Source organism: Saccoglossus kowalevskii, chromosome 6 (assembly GCF_978046115.1).
Source record: "Saccoglossus kowalevskii chromosome 6, keSacKowa6.1, whole genome shotgun sequence".
NCBI lineage: Eukaryota > Metazoa > Hemichordata > Enteropneusta > Harrimaniidae > Saccoglossus > Saccoglossus kowalevskii.
Window position 1 is genome coordinate 2,203,892 of NC_140646.1, and position 18,765 is coordinate 2,222,656.

The window sequence follows — 18,765 nt, forward strand, 5'->3', positions numbered from 1 at the left end:
CTATAACACAACGCGTGATCGGAGGAGGCAAATGGGATCGTGACGTTACCGAGAAAACCGCTACAGCCACCAAGGACGACTTCTTGGGGACTAACCGGGACGATTGGAGCAGACGCTACCAAAAAGTTATACCGCCCGCTGATGAGTGGAAAACACCGGTCGGTACCGAAGCCAGCCTGCACGAACGACCTCTCGGCGTACAACCACCTGAACTGGAGCCATGCGTCCGGGAAATGGTCGCCGAAGGAAGTATAACGAAACATCCACTCGGCAAACCACAAGTTTACATCCCGTATTGCTTGTCCCAGTCAACGCTATGTAGATTGGAAAACAACGTTTGGGACACTTCTCTTGCATTAAGCCATAGAGAATTTTTCACTACTACTACACAAATTCAGTTAGCGAAATTCAAAACAGGCAACATCACCAAGGATGAACTGTTTAGCACATTAGAGCCGCTGTTGGTCGCGACTAACGTCGTCGACGCTGACATAATACAGAGTCATCTCCAGTTACGAGCGACTATTCAACACTCTCGCCGTGCAGCAGTTTGGTCCGCTATGCTAAAGACAGCCGCCAACGCTGAAATCAAGAACGAATTGGCGACGATCGATTTCAGAGGGACCAAATTATTCGACTGAAAGCTCAGCGCTGTGAATTCTAAGTTGAATGAGAAAGCAGCGGCAAAAGTTAACCGTGTGATGATCGAAGGCGCCTTTAAAGTCTCAGAGTATTTTTGTCAAACAAATCAAACCACAGATCCCCTTACACATATACCACTTGCATTAAACGATTCGGTTCAGTGCCCAGGTCGGCGGGAACCAAGTCGTACAAAACATCGTGCATTAAGCGATTTTGTTCAGTGCCCAGGATGGCGGGAACTCAATCGTGCACAACAAAAACACGGTCGGCCGCACCTCAGGTCGGTGGGCGATCGTATAAACAAACAACCGGCCGAATGCGTGGACCTAGGGAGAATGACGCATCGACCGGTGAAAAAACAGAAACCCGTAAGGCAGAGTCCCTACTCCCCTCCAGGTTGGAAAAAAAGGGGGGGGAAGGACGTTAAACGGGGATATAACGCCGCATTCACTCCAGGGGGAAATGGAGAAATCGGCGATGTCAATGTATACCGCCACAAGCGACCAAGGGTTGGTGAGTCCCTCGACGCCGGTGGCACTGCGTCTGCAGAAATGTATTCCCCGGTGGAAAGAAACGATAAATGATCCGTATGTGATATCGATAATAACGCACAGGTATCGAATACTGTTGATAAAAGAACCGAAATGCAAAAAAAGAACATGTATTTCGGGGACACCGGGCTCTACTCAGTCAACAATACTGAAAGAAAGCGTGGAAATACTACTCAAAAAAAAGGTAATTCAGCGGGTACAAAACCCGAAAAATTCTTTCATCTCGAGGTTATTTCCCGTCAAAAAATCCAACGGTGGGTACAGGCTGGTGCTGGATTTAAAGGAGTTGAACAAATTTGTGAAGAAAGAAACGTTCAAAATGTTAACTCCGGCACTAGTGAGAGCGTCAATTCAAAAAGGGGACTGGATGACGTCCCTCGACTTGACAGACGCTTACCTGCACATACCAATACACACAGAAAGCAGGCGCTTGTTACGATTCGTGGTGAACGGTGTAACGTATCAGTACACCGTTCTACCTTTCGGCCTGACGTCAGCCCCACTTCTGTTTACAAAAGTTCTACGCACAGTGGTGGCGTTACTGCACAAGAACGCAGCAGACGTCAACCCCTACTTAGACGACTGGCTGATAAAAAGTCAAAATCGGAACCTGATTTGTCAATCAACCGAGCGGACTGTCAGTCTACTGCTAAAGCTAGGTTTTCTGATAAATATGGAAAAATCAGAATTAATACCGACGCAGAAAATAGTCTTTCTGGGCATGGAACTGGATGCGGAGAAAGGCATGATCCGACCAGCCCAGCACAGAATCGACAATGTACAAAACATGATACAATCATTTCTAAAACAAAAACAAGCCACACTACGCCAGGTAATGCGACTAGTGGGGATGTTAACTTCGATGAGGGGCTTAGTACCGAGAGCGGCGCTACAGTCCAGACCGATCCAACGCCTAGTGTTAGACGCACAGTTAAAAATGCAACTATCAAAGGACTGGATAAAATACGAAAAACCGATACTGTTCACACCGGCCTTTCTGGAATCACTTCCGTGGTGGGGCAACCTCAAGAACCTCACGGCGGGGATTCCCATGGACAAGGCGAAACCGACAGTAACGTTGGTGACGGACGCATCCATGACGGGCTGGGGAGGGCACTGCATGGACGGGATTGCACATGGTCAGTGGAACGAAAAACAAAGGAAATTTCACATAAACCGACTGGAAATGCTAGCGGTGCAGTTCTCCCTGCAATCCTTCAAAAAAGCGGTAAAAAACCGGGCCGTGTTAATAAGATCCGACAATCAGACTGTAGTAGCTTACCTCAACAAGGAAGGGGGAACAAAATCAGTCGTTAAACGACCATGCTGTAGCAGTGCTAAAGTGGTGTGCACAAAACAAAGTCGAGCTGATGTGCAAACATATACCGGGAGTCCAAAACGGTGTAGCGGACTCGCTATCCCGGGGGAAACCCTACGACGACACAGAATGGGAGCTGTCACAGACGGCAGTAAACCTAGTGTTCGACATGTGGGGGGAACCCCAGGTAGATCTGTTTGCAACACCGGAAAACAAAAAACGTCCCGTTTTTGTGACGCATTATCCGGACAAACAGTCACTGACGTGGGAGGCACTTCAGATGGAGTGGGGCGGAATGTTCAGTTACGCATTCCCACCATTTCCATTGATCCACCGAACGTTACAAAAACTGGAACAATCGGAGAACTCGCACATGATTCTAGTGGCACCGAACTGGCCGTCTCAGACTTGGTTTCCGTTACTGCTGTCTCTGCTAACGGACCATCCGAGAAGCCTGCCACAAGAAATCGCGTTGACACAACCCGGCAGTTATACACCAACCAACCCGGAGCTGTACCAACTTCACGTGTGGAAACTATCCAGCAATTTAGAATTGCGCAAGGGTTTTCAAGCCAAGTGTCGCAAACAACGACGGCCGGGCTTAGGGATTCCTCAAATGGATTGTATCAATACCACTGGGAAAAATTTCGTAATTGGTGTCTTGCAGGGGATATACATTCACTCTATCCCTCTTTGCCCCAAGTAGCGGAGTTTTTTTCTTATTTGGTCAACGAAAAAAAGTTGAAACCGGGGACAGTAGAAAACTATAAATCGGCGATCAACTCTGTACTCAAACTAAGCCTAGGCAAAAACATTTCGGATGACCCGACAATCTCCGATCTGTTTAAGGGCTTTATTACACAGGCGGGCCCCATTGAGAGGTACAAAGCACCTGCATGGAGCTTGTCAGTAGTCCTTGAAGCGCTACGACAATTCCCATACGAACCGAAGGAATTGGCGTCACTACAGGACTGGACGAAAAAGACTGTTTTTCTACTAGCACTCGCTTCAGGGAGGCGAGTTAGCAAAATACACGCTCTGTCATTTGAAGACAATTTTACGGTGTTTTATCCCGATAAAGCGATTTTAATGACATCAGTAAAATTCAGAGGAAAAAATCAGAAACTGCACGAGACGGCGACTCCGATCGTTATCCTGGCACTGAGCAATATTTCCAATGAAAAACAAGACAGAATTCTTTGTCCGGTTACGTGCGCTAGCTTATTATAAGAAACGTACTTCTGGGGTCAGAAGGGGTCAAAGGTCGATGTTCGTTAGTTACCAAAAAGGTAAACAAAGCTCAGCGGCGTCGAAATTCACGTTAGCGAGATGGGTAAAAGAGACAGTTTACCACGCTTATAGTGATAAGTATTTGAGCACAGAGGCAGGCAAAGTCACTGCCAAGATGCATGACTTAAGAGGCATAGGTAATACACTGGCATTTGCTAGCGGAGCTTCTTTAGCCCAGGTGCTAGCAGCCGGGTCCTGGAAAACTAGCAACACTTTTCTCTCTTATTACCTGAAAGACCTAGCGGCCGAGTCACAGGGCCTACACTCGTTAGGCTACCTAGTGACAGGCCAAGTTGTAACGAAACAATAGGGCATGTAACTTCCCGCAACTGCAAGAATTATTCAGTTAGCGGGAGTTATACAGTTAGGGGGATGGAATTTTTTCAATTCCATAATCAGGTGGGGTAGTATTTATCTGCCAAGAGATATTCTCTGGTAATCTGTCCCATTTGTTTATGAAATTAAAATTTCATTAACCAAAGGGGTTAGTATGCAATACTCTGTAATAAACTTTTAAAACTAGCGCCGAAGGCGCATATTAGTTTTTATGTTTATATAAGAGATTGCATACTTGCCTTCCCACCCAAAACCACCCCAGATAAATAGCTACGAATCAATATCGTGGTAAAAAAGATCTGGAAGTATGCAAATCAGATGACAGGGGAAGGACGCCCCCTACGGGAGCTATCCACTGTTATTTCGATTTTATTTAACCAGTATTATATGATAATTGGCAATTATCCCATTTGTTTATGAAATTAAAATTTCATTAACCAAAGGTAAGTATGCAATCTCTTATATAAACATAACAACTAATATGCGCCTTCGGCGCTAGTTTTAAAAGTTGCAAACAATGCGTGTTTATCTAACGTCTATTGTCAGCATTATTGTCAGTTGAGACTTCGTCGCAGAAACATGGTCATACAGTACTCATTTCCGACCACGCGGTCTTGTCCGACCGGAAACCGACCGCATTTTAATCGAGTTTTTTGTTCCGCTCATTGAAAACATTGACCGCTCGCCCAAACACTGATCACTGGCACATGGGTGGTCGAAATGGTGGTTTTGATAGTAAAGTGTGAACATACAACTAGTATTAACTATTACATTCTGAACGACACTTCAAATCTTAGACTAATAGTTGTATTACACTTGTATCGTGAAAGCAACTGAACTGGGACCTCTTGTTATGTGTTTTGGGTGCTTGTTTTAGTTGTAATATTTTTTTTTTTATTTTAATGAGACAGTTACGTGAAAAAAGCCTAGGTAACTCCTTTTGACAGAGCAGAGAAACGAGGAAATGTTAGTGATTAATTCCAAAAATATCGATACCGAATCCACATCCAAAATTTGACATTCAATTTTTAAAATTAAGTCACGATCATTGAATGAGTTCGGTCTATACCGTATACGTACCGTAAAAGTGTTCCCACAAAAAAATATTTTCGACTAAAAACGGCCAAATGCCCTGAAAAAATCGAACAGAGCTTGACATATATGAATAATTTATTGGGCTTAAAAGAAAAAAACGTGTCAAATTTAGTTATAGCCATAACTATTTGGTGGCCAGTCGATGAACAATTCGAAACTCAGGATTCACACGGAAGTCCTTCAAGGCTTTATTTCACAACTTGCAGAGAAAACTGATTCGCGTGAACTCTAATGTATCTTAGCCTAGTATTTTATTTTTGAACTAAGGTCAAATTCCATCAGTTTGTCAAAATATATGTTTTTCAGCGAATAATTTTGAAGCCTGTCACAGCATAAAAAAAACTATGTGAATCGACGGCGGAGATTGGATGGTACGACGACCCTTCAATTAGCGTCAAATATGCTTTGTTACAACATCATTGATTGGCTGAGAGTCACCTGATCGGAGCACGACCTGGGTCACAGAACCATATTTGTCCGTATTATCAACAGGACTTCGCAAGATAACCACACCCACATTTTCATTTTTTTTAGCGCGGAAGTTGCCAACAAATGTAAAAAAAAATCGTGAATTTCATGGATTCGAATAAAATAAAGCAAGCGATTGATAAGGATGATTATTAATATTTTCCCTGATGCTCTTCGAATTTTTATTTTTTTTATTTCAAGGTAAAAAATGGCTAGTTGAAGTTGCATCGTCTTCAAAGCGGTTGTTTCACCGCGAACAACTCGAGCTCTGTTTTGGGCATGGTTTAGTTTTGCCATGTAAAATAAAATATATATTAAAATAATAATACTTGTTTATTTCTTTGGGGTTTCAGCCCACAAATTACGGACATGATCCCCATGAATTACGGTCAATGTTTGTCTTCTCTCGGCTGATTGTCACAGTGTTGATCGACGCCCTACCTGAACTCAGTATGGAGAAACCAACAGGGATCGACATTCCAAACAATCGAAATTATCAACGAAAGACGAGATTTTTCTAGATATTTACAAACATACTGTCATGACAAACATGTGTAAAATTAACAAATACACATGAGGTGTAATATTAGGTTTTATTTTAGGCTTAGAAATATTTTCTTTCACTCAGCCCATGCATGTAACTGCCATTTAGCTTTACGGTCCTTCAGCATCAGGGGAAAACAACAATAATTATACAAAACACATTGCGAAGACTCAACAATTAGGAAAGAACCATGTCGTACTTGTGTTGAAATACATTTTGTATTTCACGTCAGAATATTGTTTAAAATAAAATATTCAGTCCAAGCCAAATCGAGGTCAAGGGTCAGGTTGCGTGCATATAATTATAGATAGTTAAAACAAAAAGTATTTGAACTTTTGTCAGCTGTTCAACATCTATAAAAACCAGAAAGACAATTATAAGACAATGTGAACCTCGGAAATTATTATGTTAGTTCGAATTTTAAATGCGCGCGCGCGAGCGAGCAGGTGGGCGGTGATATTTCGCGGTTTGCGCGGTCAAAAATAAAGCGGAAATTGTCCGGTCGAGTTCAACAAGCGGTCGCAAAGGCGAGAGAAAAAGGTGATTGGAAAGCGGAAGCGGGCGGGAGGTTGTGCGAAAGGAGTACTGTAACTTTGCACAACTTTCTTTTAAATCGTTTTATTTTCCAAGTCAATATTCTATTTTACTAATCCAATTTTTTTCTAACGCAATGGCGAAGAAAAGAAAGAAAGCGTTGACAGACGAGGCAAAGAAAAATCTGCCACTCAGTGTCGCACTCTGACACAGCAATTTTTTTTCAAACATCGGCCATTTTGTTTCACCATGAAAACAGTTTCATTAGTTGTCTTCTCAGAGACACTTGAATGATTAGCTTGTTTGTAAACTGTCAGCGTGTACAGTGGGACAGTAATGTTTGTCAGAGGATTATCCCTCGTTGTTCGTTTGCATAACAATGGACAACCTGAACGTTCCTGGAGTACGGACTCGAATGCCAGCAGTTTTCTTCATTTTTCACGCTCGAGCTTGAAATTATTCATTATCTGACACTATGAGTTCTATGATATCAGTGGTTAATATGTTGAAGTTTTGATCGAGTACGACTCATTGGGACCGCCGCCAAATCAAGTGCGTTCGGACTAGGACATTCAAACTCGCAGTTATCGTTCAAAAGATAATGATGGTGCGAAATATGTCTGGGTTTTTAAAGAAAATGCTTTGTCACAGAATAATAGTCTGTTAAAGGTGCCAAGTATGAAATAATTTGGGGACAAAAAAACAAACCTGCATAGAAATCGGAATAATAGGTCTTTTGATTATCGGAGACGCATTTCAATGGACTTGATTACGGACAATCTATGACGTAAATTTCACCAGGAAATTCCGCAGTGTGCTCACGCAATTGCGGACTTAGTCATTTTTATAAGGTTCGCCATTTTTGATGTCACGTGATAATTATGTAAACAATGACTGTCCAGTTTGTGCGAATTTGCACCTCTATACTTAGTCTTTTGATATATATAACCTAAATTACTGTTCTGAACGAGACCACAGACAGAGAATGTTTTATTTAAAAACGTCACAAAACCCTTCTCGCTACCTTAAATTTGACCTAAAGATTTGTCTCAAGTTCACGAACAATGGCGAACACTAATTTCAAAACATTAATTATTCTGAGGATGTCTTCATTTAAAAACATGAGGAAAACAAACTGTATATACTGCAGTAGCTTGCTGCGGTGATTTTTCACATCTGCCTTGTCTGTCGAGTCATTGAAAGTTAGCAATTAAAAAATGTATACTACCAGTTCCTTTTTTTCGTCACAAATTCCTGTTTATAACCTGCACTTCCCTTAAGAAGATTGGAACAAAACTAAAAATTGACTCGAATGTTTTCTGTTGGCTCCAGAAATATAAGAAAAAGTGCAGACAAATTCGGGTGAGACAGTCTGGTGGTGAAAAGGTTAACCCGCAATGGCCAACAATTCTTTATCCTGAATTGACACCCAGACTCTAATCCAGGGCGAAATTACTGATAGCAATCGATGAGGGGTCACAAGACACTGCAATGGTATCACTTGATGGGAGTAGTTTTACAATTGTTAATTCAGCTCTTAGAATATTTCTGCATAGATTTTATGATATCTTTACAGGCAAGCAGTTGCGAGGGGCTTACTAGATACCTTCCGTTATGTCACAGACAACCCAGAAGAACGAGAAACTGTAATCAAGGCAATGGGTCACATGTCAGATGATGTTGGTATGTACTTTCGCTAGTTGTTAACACATTAACACTGCCTATATATGTGGAGTAAAATTTGTGTGGTCTCAATATGCTAAAAAGCTTTGTAACATTATTGCATTCTGTGAACGAAATCAAGGATTTACATTAGCTGTATTGAAAATCAATTTGGGTTATATGAAATGTACTTTCATAAATAACGTGTATCTAGAGGTAATCTTACAAAAAGTTGGGGGGGGGGGGTCACCTAGCTCAATTTTCAAGAAAATTATTTGTATTTTAGTGGATAGTGGCCATTATGGCAGTATTGTAGTGATTTTACCATAGGTTCCTATTGCAGAGATATTATGCTCTATGTGCAGACCTGATTTGTTTTGGGTAAAAATCTGTCCTTACTAATCGCCTAATTTGCAATTTTCGGCTTTTCCACTGATGTTTAAAGTACTAATCATCACATTACAATGAAATTTTGTACATAGATGCTCTAAGACTATGCTCAGACCTTATTAGTTTTGACCATGGAACTACAAACCCGAGGAAGAACGTCTTTTGATCTTATCTGCGTAGCCGTTATTTGCTTACTACTTCAGATTTATCAGATAAATCTAACTTGTTTACAAGTGATTAACATGGATTAGTCGCCTTCGGGCTGCTTTGTGCAACTTCGGATTGCTTCGGGATGATCACGTGATCAATGCCCTTGTTTTCAAAATTAATGTTTAATGTCTCCAATACTCTCAGCACACAGGAGTTCTTTCTAAGCTTTCTTTGATTTATTTTTTCAGTAACTGATAATACATTACTAATTAATTCAGAACAATATACTTCATCACATGACCAGTATTTGCATCTTTAATTGGATTGCATAACAGAATCAAGAGTTTTCATTCACATTTAGCACTTAGATTATGCGTCTAACAACACATGTCCATGACAGTTTAATTTTTGTAATATTACCTTACCTTGGGGATGAATTACATTTCCCTAATTGAAACAAGATCCATCATATACATTAACTTGTTTCTTCTGAGCCCAGAAATTAAACTCAGGCAAACACTTGGCAGTACGAGTGCTAGCGAGTAAAATATTCATTTAGATCAGCAACATTTTGGGTCAGTAGCCGCAGGACAGTAGTGAAAAATGTGTCAATTAAGGGCAGTGTTATATTTGATTTCATGGAGTATGAGAGCACTTGTGAATGCAGACTGAATCTTTCAGTATGTATTGACAAACCAATGCAGATTGATTCATGAAAAACAGAACAGCTTTCTTAGTTTATTAGAAAACAAAATATTACAAAGCTGCAAACTGAGGCTTTACAAGTACCTCAAAGTGCAACGAGTTCTTAGTTTGAAGTGTCTATCGTCTTTATACTGGATCAAGTGTAATAGAATCAGCTTTTGTTACTCAACATCTTTTAAAAATTGCAATTCTGTTTTTTTTTCCACATTTGGAGTAGCATCGAAAATAAAAACACTTGATATATAAATAAATCGATGTGTTAGAAACTTATTACTTTTACTGCATCTTCACAATATTTAGTTTTTTTTTATCTGAATTGTATACAGAGATGACAGTAAGAGCTGAACTGATGGAACAGATACCTCATATTGCCATGTTTTGTCAAGATCACCAGGACAATTTTCCAGATACAGTTTCAAGATGTGTTATTCCAATGATTACTAGGTATCTCACAGACATTAATGTTCAGGTAAGGCTATTAGGTTGGGTCTGGGTGGGTGGGGATAACTGGGTGGGTGGGGATAACTGGGTGGGTGGGGATAACTGGGTGGGTGGGGATAACTGGGTGGGTGGGTGGGGATAACTGGGTGGGTGGGTGGGGATAACTGGGTGGGTGGGTGGGGATAACTGGGCAGTGGGGATAAGTGGGTGGGTGGGTGGGGATAAGTGGGTGGGTGGGGAAATGGATGCATGTATGAATATTGGAAGGATGTTGACATTTTGCATTTTAAGGAAACTACTGTCATTTCTGGCATTATATATACTTTGTACAAATTAACTTTTGAGGTGCCTGACAAATTTGCTCTTAAGTATTTGCTTTGGCTACAGGTTCGGAAGACAAGTCAGGCAGCAGTCTTGGTACTACTTGAACAAGAACTTATTGACAAGCAAGATGTGGAAGATTATGTGTGTCCTGTAATAATTCAACTCACTGGATCTGAAAGTTCAGATGATTACAGAACAGAAGCTGTGGCAGTAAGTATTGATTTACATTTCATTAATTATGAGGATATATGCATGGTTTATTGTGATGTTTGTGTGTATTTGTTTAGCTGTAAATGGTGTGCATGCAATGTATTACTATTAAGGGTTGATCACAACTGACCCTAACAAGTCTTGCCCCAATCTATACTGTTCCCAAGCTTCTTGTATAAATGAATGAAACAGTCATAATAAAGTGACCTTGGCATATGCCCTCTCATCTGCAGCCCAGTTGGATGAAATGTTTGCTGCTGTGTTCAGAAGGATTGCATTACTGGTGGGTGTTTTGTGAAAGACACAGGTAGTGAGATAGTGTATGGTAAACATCTCGCTACTTTGGTCTCTCTCCATAGCACCTTGCCAAAATCTTCACAGCGGTGCAATGTATTGGCATCCTTCCCATCTGCTCAGAAGCCTGGCTTAAAATGCTTCATCAGCTGTCAACACGAGTCTTTTTGTAACCTGTTTTCAAATATCAGATGTGTTCAAAAGCTACTACTGGTAGTTTATGTTCATGTCTTGCATGTTTTTGTTAACATTTACTTTATATGTGTGTGATTTGATTTTTATGTGTCATACAGAAGTGATTTTTGTGCAACAAAATACAACATGTATTCAGTTTGTCATTGCATATGTCAACTTATTCAAGTTTTAAATAATTCAAAATTACGAACCTCTGGTCAAACAGAAACCAAAATTGTGACTAAATCAGCAGGAAATAAAATGTTTATATTTATCATACATGGATTGTGTGGTCTGAATGATCCTACAGTAAAATGTTATTACTGTATGGCCTGAACAATTTATTTGTAAACACTACACTCGACCAAATAAACACTTGTTGATAACTATATTTTGTGTGCTTGCCAAGTTCTAGCTTGGCAATTCAACAGTTGATGGAGAATGAGTGATCAAACAAATTACGATAGTTTGCAGAAGTTGAAAATTGAACAACGCAAACTACCTATAACCTATAAATTTATACCGTAAAAGCTCAATCAATTCGGCCACTCAAATAGTTCGGCCACCTATTTTTTGCGTCATGGTTAATTTTAAAATGTATTCGTTTAGTTCGGCCATCTGTCCAGTTAGTCTATTGTTTGTATTCAATTAGTTCGCCCGGTGATGACACCGCCTGATTTTTACGTCACTCTCTCAACAAAGGTATATTTTCACACATCTATCACGTAAATACAATGTACATGTATAAGCATTTACATCCATGGTATAAGCAATCGGGATATCCGCCAGATGTGCAGTCATGGTGTCAACCGTGGTTGTACAAAAGACGTGTGAAATCTCTAGTACGTCCATGGTGAAATATACTCTGTTGATTGTCATTACAAATTACCCAGTACATCAGTTGTAAATAATCGCTAAGAAAATTCTCATCACGACGCCAAAAATATCGACAACGAACAAATACTTTAAGTCATTGCTAGCAATCACTGACGAAACAAAGCTCCATGGTTTAGGGACAACAAAATTCAGGCAGACACTTGACTCTCGTCTTTGGAATTTCAAGCAAGTGTTACGTGAAAGCGTCATTATTATTGGACGTAGTTTTGTTTATGCAGCACGTCAAAATATCTTCTTTTTTTCGGTTGACCCAAATAAAATTATCTGCTGGATTGTTTCAGGACAGTCGTTTCAGTAATGTTCGAAACATTGTCCTGCAGAGTTGTTTGTTTAAAAGTCAAGTAGATTATTAATGTTAACGGGGTAAAAAATTAATTAATGCCGACTTGAAAATTGTATCGTCTTCGGCATTTCCAGTAAGTCGATACAAAGTCGCCAATGTGTAGCGTGAAAGCGTCATTTTTATTGGACATGGTTTTGTTTACACAGTCACGCAGCTTGTCAAAATATCTTCTTTTTGTTTGGTTGACCCAAATAAAATCACCGGCTGGATTGTTTAGACACAGTCGTCCCAGTTATGTTCTAAACTTCCTCTTGCAACATTGTTCGTTTAAAAGTCAGGTGGATTTTTTGTTTTGTTTTAACTGTGGGTAAAAAAAACATGACCGTGAAGTGAAGACTGCGCTCTCATAGCGGTTTCAGTAGCTGTGCGTGGTTACGGTAAAGTGGCAGACGAGACGACGTGAGGTGTGAATCCTGGGCCTCTCATTTCAACATTGTACGTCAGACTGAGTACTGACTGATGTACATCCTTTAATTTCAAAAGAATATGTGATAATGTTGTGGCTGGTCAGAGATTCATGCTATAAAAGTGGCGATTTCTCTGGGGAAAGACACTTACTTTTAGTTTTCCCACAGTACTTATTTTGTCACTCGCTAGCCATGTCTCGAATCGATTCATTTTTTACTAAGGCAACTGCCGAGGTCCCAGCTGTACCTGCTTCTATGTACCGGACAACACCACCCGCCCCGCCCCGCCACCACATCCTCCAAAAAGAGATACCGTAACAAAATATCAGTGTGTCGTCTCGTATTATGTTTTTCAGTGTTATTTATTGTAGTTTATATTAATGTATTGTATGTATAGTTTAATTGTAGATAATTTCAAAAAAATAGTACAGCAATTAGCAATAAAGCATAATTCTATTCTACTCTATTCCAGTGAGTTTTTCACGTTACCATGTTTGTTTACATTTACGGGAGCGTGACATAAAACTGTCGTCTCCACGGCAACAAAACAGCAGGTGGCCTGGTTGCGTCAGATTTCTTGAACGCGCTTGTAGTTTGTTTTAAAATTGGGTCAAGTCTCAGACTAGTACTACACCTTTACTCTCACGATATATTTATTCAGTTGCCGGTGATACACACTTCGAACCCAGTTTTAAAACGTTGAAAAATTATTCAAACAAATCGACCACTTCGGAAACGTATTTTCTGTATTTATTCAGTCAATTGGCCCACCCCCAAAAATATTTATTTTTACATGGCCGAATTGATTGAGTTTTTACGGTAATCTATTGTTGTACCTGTGTTTGTGTTAGTCTCCTCTATTTAGGCTTTTGGGTACTGTTAGCCATTTCAGTGATTTTGCTGTAGCTATAGCTGATAATATAGCATGGAAATTTTTAGTCATTTTGGACAAAAACAGAAACCTGTGACTTAAAATTTGTTTCACTGATAACTCAAGATCTACAATTTCAATTCAAATAAAATTTTGCACACAGCTAATATATAATGATTAGATGTGCTGATTAGATTTTGGTGCAATTCCATGCATATTAATAATTAGTCAATTATTGCATTAATTAATTTATAACTTAGTCTTTAAAGTTTCTTAACAAATATTTGACGAGGGTGAGTAGCCTAATTTGCATATTGCAATATTGTATTCTGCCGCCAAAAAAAATGGTAATATTTCATTGGAAGGTCTGCAAATTTGCGAATTTTAGTATATAATGATTTATTATATCATGATGGATGTTGAGCAGATACAGCGACTAAAAACATCAAATGTGTGCGAGTATGGGGAGTACACAAGAGTGACGTGGCCATTTTTTCAGTTTGACGAAAAAGCAGTACCCTTTCCGATTTTCATGAATGCAAGTTCAATATCACTTTGTGCGTCATATTCATCAAGAGGCAAAATCGAAGACAGATGTCGTACAACTTTCTGCCAATCTTGATTCGTAAATGTGCTGGTTACATGTACAGTGTTCTCATCGGGCCTGCGTCGCTTAGACAATAGCCGCGTAACATTTGTTTCGCCCGCGATTCTGCAGTGTTCTCATCAGGTCTTTTAATAGTATTGGATACGATACTGTTTTTTCTTTCCACGATAGTGTTTCCCTCAAGCTGGGCCGTTTCCAGGCCATTGTTTTGCAATGATGAATCAGAACAGAACAATTCGTGTGAACTGATCGACCCTAACTTATTTTCTGGATACTCGTATTCACCTGCAGATACCTCGGCCTACTTTCAAGCATGAATATAGAAGGAAATCAACGATTTTTTTTCGGTATCATTCCAGACTTTGCAAGAAATTTATATAACAATCAGTGATCACTACTATTGGGTTCAAAAATTATTTATGATCATTCAAAATATAGTGGGCATGGCTGTCGGTTCAACCCAGTACTGACCTTCACCGCTATTGCGAAGCCACGAGCAGAGAAAAGGAAAGCTGAATCTCCGCGTCTACACTTAATCCATGTACAAGGCAGACACCCGACAGCAACAGCAAGGAAGTTTGTCAGTTTTATTCAAGATATAAATTTTCTATTTAGGGCATTGGAGCTACACAACGTGACTGAAAGCACTTCCAATGTGATCTAGTTTGTGACCTGTATCTTAGAAATTCCTGGACCAATCACAATCAAACTTCACACGTACATCATACCTGATATTATACATATGCACGTCAAGTTGTTTCACAGCGGCCATTTTTGTGCTAAAAATCATCAAAATTAAGCAAATCGGCTGTTTACAGATGGATTTTATTCAAACTTGGTATATACATTACACATTATTGGACCTTGATGCAAATACTTTTGTTTTTCAGATAAGATTCAAAATGGCCGACTAGCGGCTATTTTGTTTTGATGAATGTGGTTCTCGTGCCATATTTCTGACTTGCTTTCACTGATTATGTTCAAATTTTAAATATTCATTATACATCATGTCATAGATAAACAGGTATATTGCTTTGATGATCCTATTCAAAATGGTCAAATGGTGGTCATTTTTGTGCTAAAAAATCATCAAATATCAAGCATTTCTGGCATTTATGGATGGATTTTGTTCAAATTTATTTATTTATTTATTTTTCAGATTGGATTCAAAATGGCTGACTGGTGGCCATTTTGTTTTAATGATTGGGCTTCTAGAGCTATCTTTTAAATGCTTTGACTGATTATATTCAAATTTTATATATTCGTTATACATCATGTTATATATATAGTCTGGAACCCAAGGGTTCAATCTGAGAAGGTACCTGACACCATCTCCTATACTTTGCAGACCACCATTTTTATTTGGATTATACCTTGTGTTATAATAATCACGAGGCCTGCTCTTCCTTAACTCTTGCAAAATATTACATCCGGGCACTTTTCCCAGTGCATGTTGGCGTCACTTTTTTGAGCAAATGTATGAAGATATTTGAGGAGATACTGGGTTTGGGCCTACATGGGATCAATAAAATATATGTTACTGCCAACATAGTAGTTGTTTTGGAATATATATGAACTGATGGTAACTACAATTTTGCAAGTGCAACTTTTAATTTTGAAGGAAATATTAGTATTTTCAGTAAAAACATGTGAAAAGACGAGGGTTCAGCTAATACATTTCAATTGAAACTTTTTTCCTGATTTGTGTTAGTGATTCTCCTATTAAAATTATGATATAAACATATTTTGGAAGGTGTTAGTAGATAAATAGTAGATATAGTAGATACCGTATTTGTTTTATTGAATGTGCAGTAAGACAGACACTTGTTCCATTTATAGTTTACATGTGTTCATGACACTGACACTCAATGGAAATCAAACAAACACATTACACTCATTTTGAACAAATAGTATTTATTTAACAATCTTTCACCAAATGCATGTTAAACATGTCACAAAACTTAATTTGGTAGTTTCAAATACAAACTGAAAATGTAGTATTTACGAAAAGTAACTCGAGTAATATGTAAAAAAGTTAATAAATATACATATATATTGTATTGCCATGATTTTCACATTTACTCTATTAACTTTATCAGAAATGCGGGTATGCCCGAAAATGACGTTATGACAATCATGCATGAATGAAGTTTGGTTCGATTATTAAAGTTGAAACTAAAATATTGAAATATACATAATTGATACACCACAATCACTCAATGCACTTAACTATTTGATTAGTGCTGAAAACAGTGAAGGCAAAAAAGTCTAAACTAGTTTGTCTGAATATTGAAAAAAGAACGTTATTAAATTCATATAGTATAATGTTTATATTATGGAAATGAAGTTAGACTGTATGTAAAACTACACAATCAAGAAGAAATACACAAAATAAAAGTCTTGCTCAGACTGTACTATTCTAACAAAAATTCACCCCTTGTGATATATATAATATATGGTATGCTTGAAAACGCACATTCAGTAACTAACGCACATTCAGTAACTAACTCACTCAGTCACTCAGTCACTCACACACACACTCACACACTCACTCACTCACTCACTCACTCACTCACTCACTCACTCACTCACTCACTCACTCACTCACTCACTATCACTTTCACTTATTATTGGTTGTATCCTACCACAATTGACTTGGTCTGCAGCACACATGCAAGCAACAACACATTTGACTCCTGCCTTGACACAGATGCAATGACGAGTTAAGCATTTTGACTTTTTACAACGACAATAATTCTTGTGCGTGGCTTCAGTTGGTTTAGCTCCTTTCAACATCCTTATTGGTACGAGCTTTCCATCTACAACTTTTCTACCAAACATTGTTGCAATTGGATATTCTGGCACTGGATCATGAGCACTTTTATTGACAACTATCTGATGTAGGCCTCGAAGAATATGTTGAAGAAAGGCATCTTCAGTTGGGGGAGACATTTCAGATCCCCCTTTGTTGTGCCAAACAAGTGTGCTCTTAACTCGTCCAAATTTCCACAGAAGTCAGCTCTACCATAGAGTGCCATGATGTATAGTCTGGCAGCTTCAATCACATTTTCATCAACATCGAACCCTTCACCTGGTTCAGCATATTGAGCGAGTGGATGTAACTTTGAAGCTACTTCAAGGGCAACTTTAGCAGCTCTTTTTTCCCTTTCTTGTAGGGATAACTAACAGTATCACATCCACTGAGAACGTATGCACAGAGTAGAATAGATGTAATATCAGCAAGTGCCATCTCAGACTTCCTGGCAAGTGCCTCTGTAATGCTATTGATTGGAAGAAAAGTGTTCATCTTATGAACCCATATGTTTGACAGCCCAGGAATACGACCACAGTAATACATGCTTAGTATAACAACATCTGTATCAGTAGCTTGGATGATAACCCTTTTGCAGTGAAGTGTTTGTACACAGTATGCAACATGAGCAAACATCCGCGTATCGGCTTCTTCGTGTTTTGTACATGACACTTCTGGCAGTTGAGTCACACTTTCATTTGTAACTTGAAGAGTATTACCAGGGTCACTCATTATACCACCTAGAATTACCATTATGCCATCTGGTAGTGCCTTATGGTACTCTGCCCATGACTCCCCTAGATAATTCAATAAGTTGGCCTTGTTTCTAGGATTCTGGACAAATTCCTTCCAAGGAGGAATGACAAAATTGTCACAAGGCTTGTATTCTTTGCTTGTGTTCTTTGATGCAAGCTCTCGTTTTTCTCTTTCTTCACCCTTCAAACTTTCTGATGGTAATACATCATACTTATCGCCAACAAAATTGATGCACGTGCAATAATCTGGAGACAAACTGAGAAGTTTCTTCATGTAATGTTCTTGGAGTTCTCCAAATGTTTTGCAGCCTAGTTGCTGATACCGTTGGATGAAAGCCATAGCATCAACCACCAGCACTGTTGGTTCATCAGATGGAGGAATATAGTCCTCTTGGGTCCATTCATCACCCAGGTAGTCTTTGATGCCATTGAGGTAATCTGCTTTGTTTCCTTTGCGCATGGCATAGCCTTGTGACAAACTTGCATTTGGTTCAAAGATAGAAGCTGGATAACTTGTCCATTCATAACTTAGGACTTCTTTCTTCTTTTGCTCATCTAATTCTTGTACAAAGTACAGATTTCTGAACACTGAACTCTCTTCTTCATAAATCTTTTTGGCTTTTTCCGCACTTGTCTGAATCTTTTTGGTCTTTGTGGCAAATGTATGTAGTTTAACTACTTCAATCTTGTCACTACCTTTCTCTTTAGCTGAACTTAAGGCCTGGATGCCTCGTTCACGAGCATTAACCAAGTCACATGTTGCTGCTTTCTCACCTGTTGATATGTTCAATAAGCCATCAGCATCACATGTGAATGGATTTATCATTTTCTGTTCAATGATTTGATGTGTGTTCTTTATCGCTTTGGATTCGTTCTCAGCTAATTTCACAGTGTCTTCATGGTGTTTGTCATTGGTTTGATCCATATGTGCCATCATTTTGTTTT

At 39.1% G+C, this 18,765-nt stretch overlaps 1 protein-coding gene and 1 non-coding gene across 4 annotated transcripts in view; both read left to right on the forward strand.

The window, feature by feature from the left end:
* LOC102804979 (serine/threonine-protein phosphatase 4 regulatory subunit 1-like) overlaps positions 1-18,765 on the forward strand; it is a 132,458-nt gene that overhangs the window by 59,070 nt on the left and 54,623 nt on the right. For all 3 annotated transcript variants that reach the window (XM_085499946.1, XM_085499947.1, XM_085499948.1), the window contains exons 4-6: positions 8,355-8,461; positions 10,012-10,154; positions 10,514-10,660. In XM_085499946.1, coding sequence (XP_085356072.1) covers positions 8,355-8,461; positions 10,012-10,154; positions 10,514-10,660 — 397 coding nt within the window. The remainder of the gene's footprint in view (positions 1-8,354; positions 8,462-10,011; positions 10,155-10,513; positions 10,661-18,765) is intronic.
* On the forward strand, positions 10,935-11,035 carry Mir71 (microRNA mir-71). Its single transcript, NR_037533.1, has one exon. It is a non-coding gene; the product is annotated as a microRNA mir-71 (primary transcript).